Below are 15,380 nucleotides of genomic sequence, written 5' to 3'. Positions count from 1 at the left end.
GTTTGCCCCTTCTCTCTGTGACCGTGTGGGTTTCCTCCGAGTGCACTGCTTTCCCCCGACATCCCAATGAAATCAGGGTTCGTCGTTTAATTTGGTCTCTGTAAATTTGTGTAGGGGCTCTTTGTGGAAGTGGGATAACATAGAACTAGCGTGAACGGGTGATCGATGGTCGGCGCGGACACGGCGGTTCGAAGGGCCTGCAACCATGATGTATCTCTGAACTAAACTAAAGATACAGAGGCTTGAAATGTGCCACCAGAGTCCGCAGAGTCAGGAGCAGCTTCTTCCCTTCTGTTATCAGGCTTCTGAACTGTCTTTCCTGTAAACTAGGGTACTGTCCTGATGCTCCAGCCTATCTGATTGACATTGGCCTTTTTTTCATGAACACATGCACTACAATGCTGAAAACTATATTTGACACTCTGTATCTTTCCCTTCACACGACCTGTTTTGCGTTAGGCTTCATTGTATTCATGTATGTCATATATTTCTGATCTGATTACATAGCTCGTACAGCAAAGCTTTACATCGTAACTCCGGCCACTTGACAATAATAATCCTAAATCGTGTTTATCTTTTGTTTTAGATATTCAGAGTTTAAATATCTGGTTTATTTCTTTGACATAGTTAGTGGGCCACAAAACAGAGTCAAGCATTTTATTGAGGACACAAGGAACAGTCGATGCTGGTTTACAAAGAAAGACATAAAGTGCTGGAGTAACTAAGTGGGTCAGGCAACATCTCTGGAAAACGTGGATAGAAGGCGTTTCTGCCCAGGACCTTTCTTCAATAAATTGGGTAGGTAATGTTTTGGGCTGGGACCGACCCAAAACATCACCTATCCATGTTCTCCAGAGATGCTGCCTGACCCATTCAGTTACCCCAGCACCTTGTGTCTTTTCAAGTATTTTACTGGTTGAATGACAACAAATTCAGATTTTCCTCTCTCTCTCTTTCTCGTGTTTATTGTTGTGTTTTTTCTTGCTCAGGCTGGCGGCTAAACACCCGAGTTCCGAGACCCAATCCAACTCCGGTCTGATGCCCAGCGTTATCACCCCATTTTGCGACGAGCTGCTCTGGGTCTGCCGTATCCCCCTAACCATCGTGTCAGAGGCTTTTACAGAGCCAATGCAAGCATCCCCATACGGTTGGTGCCTGTTTTACATACAATTAATCTTACTTTACAAACGCCAAAGGCCATACTCTCTTATAGAACATAAGGTCATAAGTGAAAGGAGCAGAATTAGCCCATTCGGCCCATCACATCTACACCGCCATTCAATCATGGCTGATCTATCTCTCCCTTATAACCCCATTCTTCTGCCTTCTCCTCATAACCCCTGACACCCGTGCTAATCAAGAATCTTTCAATCTCTGCGATAAAAATATCCATTGACTTGGCCTACACAGCCTTCTGTGGCAAAGAATTTCACAGATTCACTTATGATGCGCCTATCCAAAAGCCTCTTAAACACCACTATCGTATCTGTCTCCACCTCCGGCAGCATGTTCCAGGCACCCAACATCCTCTGTGTAAAATAACGTCCTGCAAATCTCATAGCCATAGAGTCATACAGCGTGTAAACTGAACCTTTGGCCCAACTTGTCCACACCAACCAACAAGTCCCATCTCCTTTAAACTTGGCCCCTCCCATTTTTAATTTATGCCTTCTCGTGTTGGAAATTTTTGCCTGGGGAAAAAGGTTCTGAACGTCTACCCTATCTATGCCTCTCATAAATCTGGATACTTCCATCAGGTCTCCCCTCAACATCTGAAACTACAGTGAAAAGAATCCAAGTTTGTCCAACCTCTCCATATAACTAGTCAAGAGTGTTTTCTTGTCATACTAGACCAAGTGCAGACCCGTTGGGTCTGCTCCCCAACGCATCCATTCCCTACCCGTAGCCCCCACGGGAGAAGTGGTCCCACAACTCAACCCATTGCCAAACATAAGATTCCAGCATTCCCCTGCCTCCCCCAGCACTGGACTTGGAAAACAAATCCCACTTGCACTTCCCCAATTGCAATACCAATTGACCCTCCCCCTCCTGTTCTGCCAGGAGCTATGATGGCAACATTGTTGCAAATGTCAGGTGCATTTGCTGTGATATGCCATTGAGCTGAAAAGTTCAGAGTGTTCCTGTCTTGCAATTTTGTATCAAAGTGTGTTGGAAGCTGTGAGGAATGATTTTAACAGTAAAAATGGTTTTGAATTCAAAGTCTTTTGATATTTTGAAACATTTTCAGTTATGTCGAGTAATAAAGCATGAAATGTTCAGATAAGGTGATCCGGCCTCTACGGGAAAAATGTCAACCGGAATATGTAAAAATGTTATCGTTACCGTGTAGTGTTTTCGTGAAGATGTAAAGAAACACACATATACACAAGATCAGCGTTTTAATAAGTATATGATATGATGTACCTAAATGGAACAATGAAGTTCCTATTTGCAGCAGCCCAACAGATCTGAAAACACAGTAACACAGTACTTAATAGATGATATAGTTAAAAAAATGTTCAATAAATACAAAAACATCAAAAACAAAGTCCCTATCTAATGCCCTTTATTCCAGGCAGCATTCTGGTAAAGGGCATAAAATGCTGGAGTAACTATTTAGACTATTTAGACAAGTCTATTGGAGACACAAACAACTGCAGATACTGTTTATTACACAAAAGGACACAAATTGCTGGAGTCACTCGGCAGGTCAGACAGCATCTCCAGAGACACGGAACTATATCAAGACTGAAGAATGTCACCTATCCATGTTCTCCAGAGATACTGCCTGACCAGATGAGTTACTCCTGCACTTTGTGTATTTTTGGGTAAACCAGCATCTGGAGTTCCTTGTTTCAGCATTCTGGTAAACCCCTTAGCGGGGTGAAGGGCCTGTTCCTGAGCTGTACTTTCTGTTAGACAAGCATGTAGCTACCTCAGTTGAGCCGACACATATATTAAAGTAAGAATCCCTAAAGCAGGCCAAATGCAAAGCAAATTCTCTTTGCTCTGGCCCAGCAAGTGAGTTATAAATAGAACACTGTGCAGAAGGCAATTAAGTGTGAAGAAATGACCTTCCCATGGGATGCTATTTCAGAATTAGTGGCCCAATACTGTCGTTCATTTTTAGCTAAAAATTAACGTGTGTATTTTCAGCCCTCTCACAATGTTAATTTAAAATGGATCTGACGTTTCAACGTGCGTGGTGAATTGTTTGACCGCAGCTGGTCTTCAAATCCCACTTCAGCTTGAAGTGAATAGGAATAGGATGGCCCAATGGTGCAGCGGGTAGAGCTGTTACCTCACAGGGCCACAGACCCGGGTTCGATCCTGACCTGCCTGTGGGGAGTTTGCACGTTCTCCCCGTGGTCATGTGGGTTTTCTTCGGGTGCTCTGGTTTCCTCCCACATTCCAGTGACGTACAGGTTTGTAGGTTAATGGACATCTGTAAAATTGCAAATTGGCCCTGGTGAGACGGAGAGGGCTAGTTTATGGGGGTGATCGCCGGTTGGCGAGGACTTAGTGGGCCAAAGGGCCTGGTTCCACGCCGTATCTCAAAAGTAAATGTATTTCCACTATTACAGCATGGAAACTGGCCCTTCAGCCCAACTCGCCCATGCTTATCAAAATGTCCCATCTAAGCCCTAGGTTTAGATTTGTATACATGTACCTGTCAAAGACTGTTATAAATATTGTTACTGCACCTGTCTCAACTACCTCATCGCAGTGTTGCAGATGGTAGAGCTGCTACCTCACAGCATCATAGACCCGTGTTCGATCCTGATCTCTGTGGAGTTTACACGTTCTCCCTGCGACCGCGTGGGTTTCCTCCGGGCGCTCCGGTTTCCTCCCACATTGATTTGATATATGTCTGCTTATAAAATAAGTAAACTAGTACATAATGTACAGAGAAAGATGGCTGCACACACACTTGTGTTGGAATCAAAAACAGGAATGATTTATTTCCAAGTCAAAGGTCACTGACTGATTTACTGAGCATGTGCGAGAATGAGCACAGCTCATATGCATAAATTTCAGGGATATTGCCACACACATCCCAAAGACGTCTGAATTTGTAGGTTAATTTACCTCTGTAAATTCACCCCGACTGTGTAGGGAGTGGATGTGAAAGTGGGATAACATAGAATTTGTGTGAACGGGTAATCGATTGTCGGTGTGGACTCGGTGGGCCAAAGAGTCTGTTTCCATGCCAGGTGGAAAGGGATGGAGGGTAGGGGAAAGATAGTGGGTGTGCATGTCCATAATTTTGTTGGAGACACAAACGGCAGCAGATGCTGAAATCTTAAGCAGAAAACAAACTGCATTGGTGGAAGATACAGTCTGAAGAAGGATCCCAAGCTGAAACATCATCTGACTGGAAACAAAGAACAGCAGATGCTGGTTAATACACAAAGTGACAGAAATTGCTGGAGTAATGCAGCAGGTCAGGCAGCACCTCTGGAGAACATGTGTACGAAGGAACTGCAGATACTGGTTTACACCGAAGATAGACACAAAATCCTGGGGTAACTCAGCGGGTCAGGCAGAAAATGAATAGGTCTCGACCCTAAACGTCATCTATTCCTTTTCTCCAGCGATGATGCCTGACCCGCTGAGTTACTCCAGCATTTTGTGTTTATCTTTGGAGAACATGGATAGGTGACATTTCGGGTCGGGACCCTTCTTCGAACCTCTGTTCCCTCCACACCTCCTGCCTGACCCACTGAATTCCTCCTCCAGCTGCTTATTTTCTTTCTTCGGTTGACTTTATAATAATGATTTGTATCAATGGTTGAGAGTACTGCCAAAAACTGAGAAGCTTTTAAACACGTTGATCCTCTTTAATCTTTCCAGCTGGCTCTACGGTCGAGGAACTGATTCGTACCACGCTGTGCGATGCCCAACAAAGCGCTGAGGACAGCAACGATTATGTTTTAAAGCTCTGCGATACTAAGGAAGTTTTGCAGAAGTAAGTTGATTGGAATTGATTTGTTTTTGCCGAATGAATTAAAGTACAAAATAAAATTCAGGGACAGGGCGGCACGGTGGCGCAGCGGTAGAGTTGCCGCATTACAGCGCATGCAGCGCCGGAGACCCGGGTTCGATCCCGACTACGGGTGCTGTCCGTACAGAGCTTGTACGGTTTCATCCCACACTCCAAAGATGTACAGGTTTGTAGGTTAATTGGAATAAGTGTAAATTGTAAAGTGTAACGTGTAAATTGTCCCTAGTGTGTGTAGGATAGAGTTAATGTGCGGGGATCGCTGGTCGGTGCGGACCGAAGGTCCTGCCTCTGCGATGTATCTCTAAACTAAAATGAAAGTTTCTTCCCAGCTGGTGTCAGGCAACTGAATCATCCTACCACAACCAGAGAGCAATCCCGAACTACCATCTGCCTCTTTGGTGGCCCTCGGACTATCCTTGAATGGCCTTACCTTGCTGGCCTTACCTTGCACTAAACGTTATTCCCTTATCGTGTATCTACACACTGTAAATGGATCGATTGTATTCACGTCTTGTCTTTCTGCTGACTGGTTAGCACGCAACAAAGGCTTTTCACTGTACCTCGGTACTCGTGACAATAAACTAAACTGAACAAAAAAAAATGGATATGCATGTCGGTCTGACATTCCCATAGAGGAGAGTTAAAACAATGTACCCAATGTAATGGATGGATTGGGAATTTTTTAGACCGAGACCAATGGATTATATCAGAGACCGGGGATAATGAGTTACAGTACAGAGGCAAGTAAGGCAAATGGTCCCATGCAGGCAAGAGAACTCGAAATTGATGAGATGAAACGGTGCGCTGTCTGCATCTTGAATCTGCAAAGTAGTTACTGCACCTGTAGAACTTGAAAGACCATGAACCAATGCCTCATTGCCTGATCCAATTAACATTTCATTTTCCAGTTGCACAAACCTCTAACTAAGTTACCCGTAAATCTAGTTGGAAAGGTGTTGCGTCTAATTTGGGATGAAGCTCAAAGATCCCAAAATTATCAAAGATCAAGTCCAATATTTCTGACCTGCCTTGATTTGTGTTTGGACCCCAGGGAACAATGTATAGCAGAGTGGTTTGTGTTTGTGAATTGATCACTTCTATGAAGCAAGAACCACGTGTGAAACTATCAAGTTTTATTGCTTTCTCTCCTCCCCTGCCGGATTAATACTGGATTTGGTTTATTGGAGCTCGTTTAATTTTGTAGTTTGGACAAGTGCAGCTTTCCAAAATGCTCCTGATAATTTATTTTCAAGCTGTGTTTTCCACTAACAAGGCCAGCGGTTATTCCATGCGAGGGTACAACCAAGTGGCTTGCTCAGCCACTATCTGGCGGCACTTCAAGCTTTGCACAAGATTTAACTCCCCTTCCCATTCGCAAAGAGGCCTACTTTAGTTTATGATGGAACTGCAGATGCTGGTTTAAGCCAAGGAGTCAGAGGAAGGGCCTCGACCCGAAACGTCACCCATTCCAAATCTCCAGAGATGTTGCCTGTCCCGCTGAGTTACTCCAGCATTTTGTGTCTATCTTAATTTGGTTTAGTTTGGCTTAGAGATACAGCATGGAAACAGGCCCTTCAGCCCACCGAGTCTGCACTAATCAGTGATCACCCCCTACCCTACTTATATCCTACACACTAGGGACAGAAGCCAACTAACCTACGAACTCGAAGATAGGCACAAAATGCTGGAGTAACTCAGCGGATCAGACAACATCTCTGGAGGATAAGAATAGGTGATGTTTTGGGTTCCGACCCTTCTTCAGACGACACGTCACTGCAATGTGGGAGGAAACCGATGCACCCGGAGTAAAACCCACGCAGTCACAGGGAGAACGTACAGATAACAACCGTAGTCAGGATCGAACCTGCGTCTCTGGCGCTGTAAGGCAGCAACTCTACCGCTGTGCCACTGTCCTGGGCCTCCTTCATTGCCAGTGTGAGGCCACATGCAAACTGGAAGAATAGCACCTTGTATTCCGCTTGGGTAGCTTACAAGCAAACGGTATGAACATTGAATTCTCCAACTTCAAGGAATACCCCCCCCTCACCCTCCTTTCTCACGCCACCTTTCCCTCCCCCTCCAAAACAGTGCCCTCCCATCCCTCCCATCGTTTTTCAACCCCCCACCTCCAGTTACCCTGCCTCCCTCTCCTCCTCCATACTCAGACTGATTGTGATTGAGAAAGCTGGAAGAAAGGGGTGGGCGGGTCAAAACCTGATAAGTGATAGGTGGATACTGGTGAGGTGGGACGGGGGGGGGGAGAAGGGTTTGTTAGGCAGATGGATGGACAAAGGCCTGAGATGAAAAGACGAAAGGTGTGAGATACAGGGATAAGGTGGAAGTGTGGAATATTGTGATGCCCCTCATAACTTATGTTGTAAGCAATGGAAAGGTTCGATCGCAACCTTGGGTGCTGTCTGTGTGGAGTTTGCATGTTCTCTCTGTGATCGCATGGGTGCTCAGGATTCCATACACATCCCAAAGACGTGCGGGTTTGTAGGTTAATTGGCCCTTTGTAAATTGCCCCTAGTGTGTAGGGAGTGGATGAGAAAGTGGGATAACATAGAACTGGTGTGAGTAGGTGATCGATGGTCGGTGTAGGCTTGTTGCGCTGAAGGGCCTGTTTCCATGCTGTATCTTTAAAAATATATGAGCATCCTACGAGTTCTTAGTGTTTGGCTGCATCACTAAAATAAAGTGACTGTATGTTTTCGAACAAATGTTTATTTGGAATTGGAACATTCAACATTCCACCTTCCGATTGGAAAAGTAGTGTTGTTGGGCTCATATTGCCAGTAGCTTCAGGGATTTGTGTGATTGAATGGCCCCTTTTTTTCTGATGCGAGTGTGTGGTGACTGTACATAGTGTAACCTTGTTGTTGCAGTGCCTGTACTTTGGGAAGTCACGAGAGTCTACAGTATTACCTGAAACTTGGAGACGAAATCAGGCTTCAACTCATTCGACAGAAGGACCTTCAACGAGTGTGGATTCGAACTGTGAGTGACGATTTTATTCTGTACTTTATGCACATTACTTTGAGATAAATACCCAGAATGTGATGGAATAACTCACCCTCATATGACCAGAGAAAGGCACAAAGTACTGGAGTAACTCAGCAGGGTCAGGCAGCATCTCTGTAGAACGTGAATAGACGATATTTTGGGTCGGGACCCATCTTCAGACTGATGGACTAGGGGGAAGAAAGCTGGAAAAGAGGTGAGGCACGATAAAGTCTGACGAGTGATAGGTGGATACAGGTGAGGAGGGTATTGATTGATGTATCCCTCATCTGTATCCACGTATTACTTGACAGGCGTTGGCCTGCCCCAACATTGTTTCCAACTTTCTGTCCCCTACTACAATCAGTCTCAAACTCCGACCTGAAATGTCACCTATAAATGTTCTCCAGAGATGCTGGCCCATTGAGTTACTCCAACACATGCACTTTTTTAGTTGTAATCAGCATCTGCAGTTCCTTGTGTCCCCATCTATCATATGCCAGGATATGGAGAGAGCAGAGGGGTAATGAATCATTTGTAGGCAGAGGAGGTTAGTTTAATGTAAACACAAGGAACTACAGATGCTGATTGACAAAAAAAAGACACAAAGTGCTGGAGTAACAGTGACTCGGGCATCTCTGGAGAACATGGATAGGTGACAAAAAATGCTGGAGAAACTTAGCGGGTGAGGCAGCATCTATGGAGAGAAGGAATTGGTGACGTTTCGGTCGACTGAAGAGTCTGAAGAAGGGTCTCGACCCGAAACGTTGCCAATTCCTTCTCTCCGTAGATGCTGCCTCACCCGCTGAGGTTCTCCAGCATTTTTTGTCTACCTCCATTTTTCCAGCATCTGCAGTTCTTTCTTAAACATGGATAGGTGACATTTCGGGTCGGGACCCTTTTTCAGACTGGCATATGTAGGATTTTTTTCCTTTCAATTAATTTGATGGTAGTACAGTTTGTATTGATTGAGTCACTTATTCCACCCATCTGTCTAAGAAACCCTCCCTCACCTGTATCCACCTATCACTTGGCAGGCTTCGCCCCGCTCCCACCACTCTTTCCAGCTTTCTCCACCCTAGTCGAATGAGCCTGTAGAAGGGTCACAACCCTAAACATCACCTATCCATGTTCTCCAGGGATGCTGCCTGAACCGCTGAGTTATTCCAGCACTTTGTGTCTTTTTTTGTAAACCAGCTTCTGCAGTTCCTTGTGTCTAATATGAACAATTGGCTCCAATGTAACCACACCCTACAAATTACTCCACAGATTAAGGATGACCAGGATTTAACGGCTCTCCAATCTGTTGTCATGGATACCGGTGTACGTAGAGTGGGCCTGTCCAGGTATGAGGTGATGCATGAAAACTCTGTCCCTTAGTCGAAATGTGAGTCCTCAATTTGCAGCATGATGTCCAAAATATTGTGATAAATACATTGGTAGCTGATTTGTACTTCTGCTTTTCTGGATTGGCACCATGGAGTCAATCTATGTCGTACAGCATGGAAACAGGCCCTTCAGCCCAACACGTCCATGCTGATCAAGATTCCCCATCTTCATGAGTCCTATCTGCCCGCGTTTGACCCATATCCCTCTAAAACTTATCCATGTTGCAATCCATGTCTTTTAAATGTTGTTATAGTACCTGCCTCAACTACCTCCTCTGGCAACTCATTCCATACACCCTCAGATTCCTAATAAACCTTTCCCCTTTCACCTTTAACCTATGTCCTCTGGTTCTTGATTCCCCTACTCTGGGCAAAAGAATCTGTGCATTCACCCTATCTATTGCACTTAAGGGCCTGTCCCACTTTCACGACCTAATTCACGACCTCTGATGAGTTTGAGCTTGACTCAAACTCTCAGCATGGTCGTCAGGAGATCATAGGTAGGTCGTACCAGGCCGTGATACTAGTCGTAGGCACTCGTGGCATCAAGTAGGTCGGGGCGTTTTTCTAGCCTGATGAAAAAAGTCCACGAGTAAAAAAGGTCGTGAATTAGGTCGTGAAAGTGGGACAGGCTCTTAATGATCTTATGCAAAACCTTTTGTTTTTTCTTCTCTAGTCTATGTTGACCCATTTGCCAATCAACCCTCCCCCACCTGTATCCACCCATCACTCGCCAGGCTTTGGCCCACTTCCACCTCTTTCCCAGCTTTCTCTCCCCACTTCAAATAGTCTGCAAAAATGTCCGACTCAAAACGTTGCCTATCCATGTTCTCTGGAGATGACCTGCTGAGGTACTCCAGCACTTTGCATCTTTAGAAATAGTGCCAGATTTACCAGCGGAAAAGTGATTTAAAAGAGTAGGGTGATTGGATCTGATGACGATAGATCCTCCTCTCAATGTAGATGAGAAATCAGAGTTTAAATCAATGCCCAGGAAAGATGGAGATGAAATTCTGAACACTGGCACATTGAGGTGGAGACTTGACAATGCCTTTGGAGAGAAGGTTAAAAGCAGGATTATGAACTTTTCCTTTCTCTCCCTTTCCAATCTATATTTAATGGCAAGCTGCTTGATAGCATTGATGTACAGAGGGATCTTGGGGTCCAAGTCCATAGCTCCCTGAGAGTGGCAACACAAGTAGATAGACAAAATTGCTGGAGAAACTCAGCGGGTGAGGCAGCATCTATGGAGCGTAGGAAATAGGCAACGTTTGGGGCCGAAATCCTTCTTCAGATAGATTGGTAATGAAGGCAGATGGTATGCTTACTTTCATTGTATGTGGGAAGGAACTGAAGATGCTGATTTATACAGAAGATAAACGGGCTTAATGGTTCTAGCTTAGATGGGGCATCTTGGTCAGCATGGGAAAGTTGGGCTGAAGGGCCTGTTTCCATGCTACCTGACTATGTCGAAAAGTATGAGATAAGGAGATAAGGATAAAAGAGTCGTGAAGAGTCAGGGGGAAGAATATAGGTGGTAGGGGATGGGGATTGGGGGGAAGAGGGAATGGGTTCAGGGAAGAGAGGGGGAATGAGGAGAGGGGGAATTTGAGGTTTCATGTCACTACAAAGCCCACTGTTTCTCATGAACATACACATTGTATTTAATTCAGTTCAGAGATACAGCATGGAAAAAGGCCCTTCGGCCCAGCGAGTCCACGCTGACCATCGATCACCCGTTCAGACCAGTTCTATGTTATCTCCCTTTTTCATCCCTACGCACTAGGGGCAATTTAGAAAGGCCATTTACCCTACAAACCCCACACGTCATGATTAAACGGTTCAGCAGCTATTTTATATCTAATATTTTGTGGAGAATCTTTTTCTTAATTTTAATAAATTTAGATTTAATGGGATTTAATAAAATGTCCTCGGTTTGTGCTTCTTTGCTCTGTTTAAAGACCCAAATTTTAATTCCACAGAAAAATTCTGAATGCAAAACTTAACAGTTATCATGATGAAGTGAGGAATTTATTATCCAGTCGGGTAAGGTGGTGAAATGTGCAAATAAAATTGAATCTGCAGTTGCTAAAATGATTTGTGGTAACCCTGAAATTAAAGTCACTTCTTCTTCTTCTTGCGTATGTATGGTGTGCACAGCCTAAAGTTGTAGGACAACTTGTTCTATTTGATCTTGTTTGATTGTGCACACCAGGTTGATTGCATTCGTCGAAACAGGGCGGACCACGTGAAGGTTGCAATCTCCCACCCCATTGAAGTCACAATTCAACACATCTTGATAGTGGTGTTTAAGAGGCTTTCGGAAAGGCACATGGACATGCAGGGAATGGAGGGATTAGGGACACGGATCATGTGCAGGCAGGGGACAATAGTTTAAACTCGCCCGATGTTCCACATGGATATTATGGGCCGAAAGGCCTGTTTCTGTTCTGTGGTCAATGAAATAGACAGCCAGACCCTGCTTCCTTAGGTAGAAACGTCAACGAGGGATGTTCAAGGATGTGGAGGTTTTGGAGAGCATGCAGATGAGGTTTACCAGAATGCTGCCTGGATGAGAGGGCATTAGCTATAATAAGGAGAGGATGGACAAGCTTGGATTGTATTCCCTGGAACATCAGAGGACGAGGAAACGCCTGATAGAAGTATGGAAAAGATTCAAGATTCAAACCAGGAGAGTCATAGATAGGGTAGACACTCAGAACCTATTTCCCAGCATGGAAATATCAAAGACTAGAGGACATAGAGTGGCAAAGTTTAAAGGAGATGTGCGGAGAAAGTTCTTTACACAGAGGGTGGAGGGTGCCTGGGAGTGGTGGTGGAGGCAGATATATGATAGTGGTGTTTCAGAGGTTTTAAGAGGGGCACATGTACATGCAGGGAATGGAATGAGAGGGATATGAATCACATGCAGGTGGAAGAGGTTATTTTAAACCGGCATCATGTTCGACACAGACATTGTGGGCCGAAGGGCCTGTTCCTGTGCTGTCCTGCTCCCTGTTCTATGTTCTATGAAACAGGATTCTTCCCTCATCATTGTATCCATTAGGAATAATCTAGCATCTAATGAAATGGTCGGTCAAAGTAATGCAGAGAACCTAGAATTAGCATATACGGAGACTCAAATACAAATATCCACTCCCTAGAAGATACTGACATTTAAGCGGCTGCAGCACCTTGAAGGCTAAGGAGTGGGCAAGGCTTAATTTCAATTTAGTACTGACTCAGCTGAATGCACCCAATATTTCAGTGTATTTTCACTCTGCGTTGCATTTTGCTCACACACAAATGACCACTGTACGCTATGAGGCAGCAGGTGAACTGACATGTTGAAGTTGTGGTTCACGGAATTAATCTATACCTGGGGCAGCGCCCCCTCCCGGGGCCAATACCCAGCCCACGTCTGAGGGTGGCCTCACCCCGATCCGAATGGATCCGGATTCCTACGTCAATAATTTAAAAAACGTTGCAAATTCTATTTGACCCCATTGTCTTGATATGGGGAGTTCCAAATCTGTATGAGATAGGGGCAAGCTAAGAGTTAATGGAGTGTGTGAGGGAAAATATGAAGCTAACCAAAGATAGACACAAAAAGCTGGAGTAACTCAGCGGGACAGGCAGCATTTCTGGAGAGAAGGAATGCGTGACATTTCGGGTCGAGACCCTTCTTCAGTCTCGACCCGAAACATCATCCATTCCTCTATCTTCTATCCAGAGATGCTGCCCGTCCCGCTGAGTACCCCAGCATTTAGTGTCTATCTTCGGTTTAAACCAGCATCTGCAGTTCACTTCCCACACAAGAAGTTAACTAGGTCTTTTTCACTTCACGCTTGCTCGAACAGCATTATTCACCTAAGCCTGTGACCGGCCAGTCAGTGAGGTGTGCTGGTGTGAGACTAAAGAGTCAATTGGTGTAGGAGATTAATGCTGTGAAGTGGATGGTCTGTCCTATTCAGACACAAACATCTTAACGTCAAACCTAGCTCTTTGGAAAGCCTGTTGCCCCTGGGTAATGGAGACCATAACTTGATCGACAGACTTTTTATTCTGATTGAACTTTAAGCTGCTAGAGAGTGTACGATTTAACCTCCATCCAGGGGCAGCACAGTGGCACAGAGCTGCTGCCTCACACCACCCGGGTGTTGTCTGTGTGTGGAATTTGCACCTTCTCCCTGTGAACGAGTGGGTTTCCTCCGGGTGCTCCTGTTTTCTCCCACACCCCAGAGACATGCGGGCATGTACTGTAGGTTAATTGGCTTCTGTAAATTGCTCCTAGTGTGTCGGGAATGGATGAGAATGTGGTATAATATAGAACTGGTGTAAACAGTTGTGTGATGGTCGGCATGGACACGGATGTCGGTATGTATACATGTCGTATCTGTAAACCTTGCCACCTATCTTCTCATCCAAATCGTTAATATGTAGCAATCAGCAGAGATCACAACGCTAGTAACTTTCTGACAGGAATTAAAAATAGACTATTTTTTGTGGCTGCACAGTGGCACTGCAGTAGAAACATAGAAACATAGAAACATAGAAATTAGGTGCAGGAGTAGGCCATTCGGCCCTTCGAGCCTGCACCGCCATTCAATATGATCATGGCATAGAGTTTTCTGCCTTTCAGCGCCAGGGACCTGGGTTCAATCCTGACCATGGGCGCTGTTTGCTTTAGTTTGTATGTTCTCTACGGGCGCTCCGGTTTCCTCCCACACCCCAAAGACGTGCGGGTTTGTAGGTTAATTGGCTTCTGTGATTGTAAAATTGTCCCTGCTGTGTAGGATAGTGTAAGTGTAAGTGGCTGAGGATTCGGTGGCCCAAATGGCCTGTTTCCATGTTGTATCTCTAAAGTCTAAAGTTTAAATATCTGAAAGCATAGTGCATTCTAAAATTGTTTGTGTTATGTGGTATGTAGTATAAAAATTCAGAGTTTTCAATGAAAATATTGGGATGAATCAGAAATGCGAAGTGAGCACATCTACCGGGAATCCGGTTTTTGTTCGTTTACAAGCACAATTTAATATGGAAGAGTACAACACAGGAACAAGCCCTTTAGCATACAATGTCTGTGCTGAACATGATGCCACGTTACATTAACGCCCTCTGCCTATACGTGATCCACATCCCTCTATTCCTTGCATATCCATGAGTTTATCTAAAAGCCCCTTAAATGCCTCTAGTTTATTACTAGTTTAGTTTATTATTGTCACATGTAGCGAGGTACAGTGAAAAGATTTTATCGCGTGCCATCCAGTCAGAGAAAAGACTATCAGTGATTACATTCAAGATAGTTCAAAGAGTCTTCACTGAGGTAGATGGGAGGCCAGGACCACAGTCTAGATGGTGAGAGGACTGTTCCATTGCTTGATAAAAGCTGGGAAGAAACTGTCCCTGAATCTATCACATCATGCCATGAAACTATCATATCTGCCTCTACCACCACCCGTGGCAGCATGCTCCGGGCACTCATCGATCTGTTTAAAAAACCTGCCCCACACATCTCAACTTTTCTCAGTTGTTAGAGTCATAGAGTCATACAGCAAGGGGACTAAACAGCCTGTTTCTCTGCTGGAATGGGCTTAGATGGGGTATCTTGGTCGACATGGTCGAGTTGGACTGAACATCTTGTTTAACTTGTCCATGCCAACCAAGATAGCTCATCTAAGACAATCCCATTGCCCGCGTTTGGTCAATATCCCAGTAAAAGTGTCCTTTCCATGGGCCTGTCTAAATGTTTATGTCCTGACTATTTATGAGCTTTGTGGTAATGCTTGAAGGCAGAACGTTTAAAAGCATCTTTCTCTCTCTCTCTCTGTTGGTCTTTTACAGAAAAGTACGTGTCGCCTTGTGGAGGAGGTTAAAGCCATTTGCTACTTGCTTCTGTCAGTAGAAACCAGGGAGATAACAACTGCCATCCAGCACCTGAATTCGCTGGTCTCACCACAGAAACAGGTACAGAGGGAGGGAGAACA

The 15,380-nt window shown here is 44.8% G+C and overlaps 1 protein-coding gene across 2 annotated transcripts in view; it reads left to right on the top strand.

The window, feature by feature from the left end:
• pik3c2g (phosphatidylinositol-4-phosphate 3-kinase catalytic subunit type 2 gamma) overlaps positions 1 to 15,380 on the top strand; it is a 178,380-nt gene that overhangs the window by 25,796 nt on the left and 137,204 nt on the right. For both annotated transcript variants that reach the window (XM_033039517.1, XM_033039516.1), the window contains exons 5-10: positions 990 to 1,147; positions 4,855 to 4,969; positions 7,891 to 8,002; positions 9,275 to 9,351; positions 11,376 to 11,439; positions 15,238 to 15,360. In XM_033039517.1, the coding sequence (XP_032895408.1) occupies positions 990 to 1,147; positions 4,855 to 4,969; positions 7,891 to 8,002; positions 9,275 to 9,351; positions 11,376 to 11,439; positions 15,238 to 15,360 (649 nt within the window). The remainder of the gene's footprint in view (positions 1 to 989; positions 1,148 to 4,854; positions 4,970 to 7,890; positions 8,003 to 9,274; positions 9,352 to 11,375; positions 11,440 to 15,237; positions 15,361 to 15,380) is intronic.

The sequence above is a fragment of the Amblyraja radiata genome, chromosome 21, assembly GCF_010909765.2.
Source record: "Amblyraja radiata isolate CabotCenter1 chromosome 21, sAmbRad1.1.pri, whole genome shotgun sequence".
Taxonomy (NCBI): domain Eukaryota; kingdom Metazoa; phylum Chordata; class Chondrichthyes; order Rajiformes; family Rajidae; genus Amblyraja; species Amblyraja radiata.
The sequence above is the reverse complement of the archived record's forward strand: the minus strand, read 5'-3'. Positions and strand labels throughout refer to the sequence as shown.